At 42.9% G+C, this 3,530-nt stretch overlaps 1 protein-coding gene across 1 annotated transcript; it reads left to right on the forward strand.

Annotated features, from left to right (window-relative positions):
- The first annotated feature begins 1,688 nt into the window (after positions 1-1,688).
- LOC135060877 (paraneoplastic antigen Ma3 homolog) lies at positions 1,689-3,098 on the forward strand. The gene has a single exon (XM_063964014.1). The coding sequence runs from the start codon at positions 1,689-1,691 to the stop codon at positions 3,096-3,098; it is 1,410 nt and encodes a 469-aa protein (XP_063820084.1).
- The last annotated feature ends 432 nt before the right edge of the window (positions 3,099-3,530 follow it).

Here is a 3,530-nt window from a genome sequence, read left to right on the forward strand (position 1 = left end):
TGTGAGATAACAGAGACTGGACTGGCTCGTGGGGCTCTGGACAACTGGCTCGAGGAAACTCCGGGGGGGAAGAGACGGTTACTAAGGAGTCTGGGGACCAGTATAAAGAGGCAGGCAAGTGCGACACAGGGAACGGTTGCAGCTACGAGCAGGAGGATTGATGGTGGAGCCGCTAATTGCAGGTCATACAATATACGTACCTGAAAGCCGGGGGAGAGTGATCTTGGAGCCGCCAGCGGAGAGAGTGACAGCGGAGCCGCCAGCCGTTTCTACGGAAACTGAAGGGCTGTGATCGGGTCATCGTGAGTTATAGTAACAAGCAGGCACAGGGGGCGGACATCTCTAAGGCCGTCAAGCATAAGAGGCGGACAGTTCAATGACGCGTCCCCCGGTGGGAGGATCTGCTTCAGAGACTGCCTACGAAGGTGTCTCCTCCACCTCACAATAAAGGTGATTATTATCATATTATCACAACAAGAGGAAGCGGACAAGTGGACATCTCCATCTATGATTATCATAGACAATCATCATAGCTGTATTAACAGCCCCGCTAGTAAGTGATACCATATCTACCACATCTACCCGAACACTGGTAAATTAAACTAATACCGATCCCCTGCAGAGACTGATCCTGCTGTATATTGCCATAGTGTAAAATATTACACATAGATGGTGGAGATTGCCGTAATATACCCAATCTAAATGATAAATATCACTAATGATACAATGAAATAACTACACTTACCTGATAAGTTGCCACTGACATCTGAAGAAAGTATAGCTGCCCTAAAAGAAAGAAGAACCGAGTATTAACATAAGGATAGGACCTTACATCTTTAGTATCTAAACGATAGTGATATAGCAAGGACTAAGTTACAGCATTGCTACATGAAAATATATTCAATAATCTACTAAAGTAAAGGAGACACAGAATCCCACTAATGATTGGCAGCTGTTAAAGACACATAGATATTGTCAGTAAGCCGACTGATCGTAATGGACTGATATTCACTATAGTGGCGTTTCTGGAACAAAACTAGTTAATTCTTTGCGCCAGGGGATTGATTATTGATACGAGCCTACTTATGAAATCAACCAGCATTTACCACAAAGGGATAATTGACGTCTCTCGTTGGAGATTATAAACTATCAAATAAATTCAGTGCACTGACAACATATATTTGCAAATATATATCTCTAGGGGGTAAGGGATTATATTGGGGGAGTATAGTATATGATTGTTAAGATTGTACACGTTGCATTATTGTTATATATACATATATTTAAAGCTGGACAACATGTAATGCTTTGCACCAGTATATAATATTATTATTATTCAAAGTAAACTATATGATATTTACAAATCTAAGGTGGTCACGTCATTACTGAGCTAAGTATCCGGTTAGAGTACCGAAGGCGCAGAGCTCCAGTACTTCAAGTAAGTGAATTGAGTGTTATGTTAAATGGTATATAATATTGAAATCACCCAGACTAAATTTGAAGGACTCATTATACAAAATAATAGAGGGGTTTCTCAGATTTTCCCCCTTCTGCCAATAGTCTTGAGCAGATCAAAGGTCTGAGTGGAGGCACTAGATCTGAAGGACAATTACTTGAAATAAAAGCGGGCCTACACTGGAGGCACTGCTGAGATGATTAACCGTTTCAGGATCAACGAGATAGCCACGATGGAGGTCATCAATGAAAACAGCATATACCAATGGTGTGTAGAACACAAGATTAATACACGATGCAGTCTGGGTATAGTAGGAGACCTTACTGGAGTTACTGATGATGAAGTGATTACAGAGGCACTGAAATTGTGCGGTGTGCGGGTCCCCTTATTGGTGGACAAGTGGAAGGGAACGATAGACGATATTAGAGCAGTATTAATCACAACACAGGATTACTTGGATCCTTCACTAATACCGATCAACATATTAGTAGGAGGAACGTCAGGTCGAAGGTGTCAGATAATATGGCCAAAGAGCACTGAAGAGAGAGACGGAGAGGCTACCGAAGCCGTAGATCCAAGCAAAGAGACAGATCCTCAAGGGAACGATGCAACTGGCACCGGTGATAATTCACAGCCCAAGACAACAGTAGGTGAATCTATTGAACCCCAGGTTGAATCCGTTATGGACAAAGTAGTGAGCCAATTTGAAAGGTGGCACTATGAGGGAGGATATCGGAGATTACGAGTATTCTCTGGCGTGATACCTGTGCCGACTGAAGAAGAAGGTTACGATGCATGGCGTGAAGCTGCCATTCAACATTCAGAGGAATGGCGGTGCCCCGAATATATTAAGAAGCAGAGAATCGTTGAAAGTCTAAGGGGTCCCGCCATGGGTATAATACATGCTACTCGACGCAGCAACACTAACGCAACATTGAAGGATTACTTTAATGCTTTAGACTATTCATTTGGAACTATTGAAGACATTGGGGACATATTGGCCCGATTAAATAATACTTACCAAGAACCATCAGAACCCCTCACTAATTTCATATACCGATTGGACAAAATATTGTATAAACTCCTGGATAAAGGAGGGATAGAGCAATCAGAAATGGATGAACGTCGATTAAAGCACTTATTGAGAGGGGCACTGACCTCAAGTCCAGTAGCTCAGAGACTTAGATGTAGTGGGGCTCGAGATCGTCCACCTACATTGAGTGAACTAATTAAAGATGTGAAACTAGAGGAGGTCCAAATTGACAATAGAGAAAAAAGTATCAAGAGGGTGAAAGTGGTAGTACCAACTGTCGTATCCCCAATCCCTGATGTCACCTTGTCACATGATCGAATGTGTAAACTTTTAGAAGAACAAAATAAAAAGCTAGATCAACTGATAACCGTGCACAGCCGTATTCCGTCACCAGTGAACCGAGGGAGAGGGAGAGGAATGAATCGACGAGTGGATAATAGAGATCACATAATCTGCTACAGGTGTGGACAGATGGGACATAGGTCTTTTGAGTGCCCACAAATTGGAAATTATGGAAGAAACACCAATAACGTTGGAAATCAGAATGTTAATCATCCGGAAAACCAGGAAGGGACGTTGATGATCCCCGCATCAACTCCCGAACCATAGTAGTGTGCGCAATGGGGAGTACCCAGTGGCCTATGACCATCCCAGATGGAATGATGGGAAAGGCCCCCATGGTACAAGCCATCATAAATGGTCATCCGTGTATGGTGCTGCTAGATAGTGGGTCACAGGTTTCGATAATTTTCGAAAGTTGGTATCGGCAATTTCTATCCGACCTCCACATCTCACCTGTCGATGGATTAGCGATATGGGGACTTAGTGATCAAAAATACTCCTATTTAGGATATGTCGTGACCAAAATTGAGTTCCATCCTCTATTAACCTCGGACCCAGTAACCCCGTTACCTTTCATTGCACTGGTGTGTCCGGACCCCCCAGGGGATAGGGATGCTGTACCTGTTATAGTTGGCACAAATTCAAATTTGTTTAAGACGTTATCAGACTGGTGTCTATCTCAATATAGATCCTTATATC

This window comes from Pseudophryne corroboree, chromosome 1 (assembly GCF_028390025.1).
Source record: "Pseudophryne corroboree isolate aPseCor3 chromosome 1, aPseCor3.hap2, whole genome shotgun sequence".
NCBI lineage: Eukaryota > Metazoa > Chordata > Amphibia > Anura > Myobatrachidae > Pseudophryne > Pseudophryne corroboree.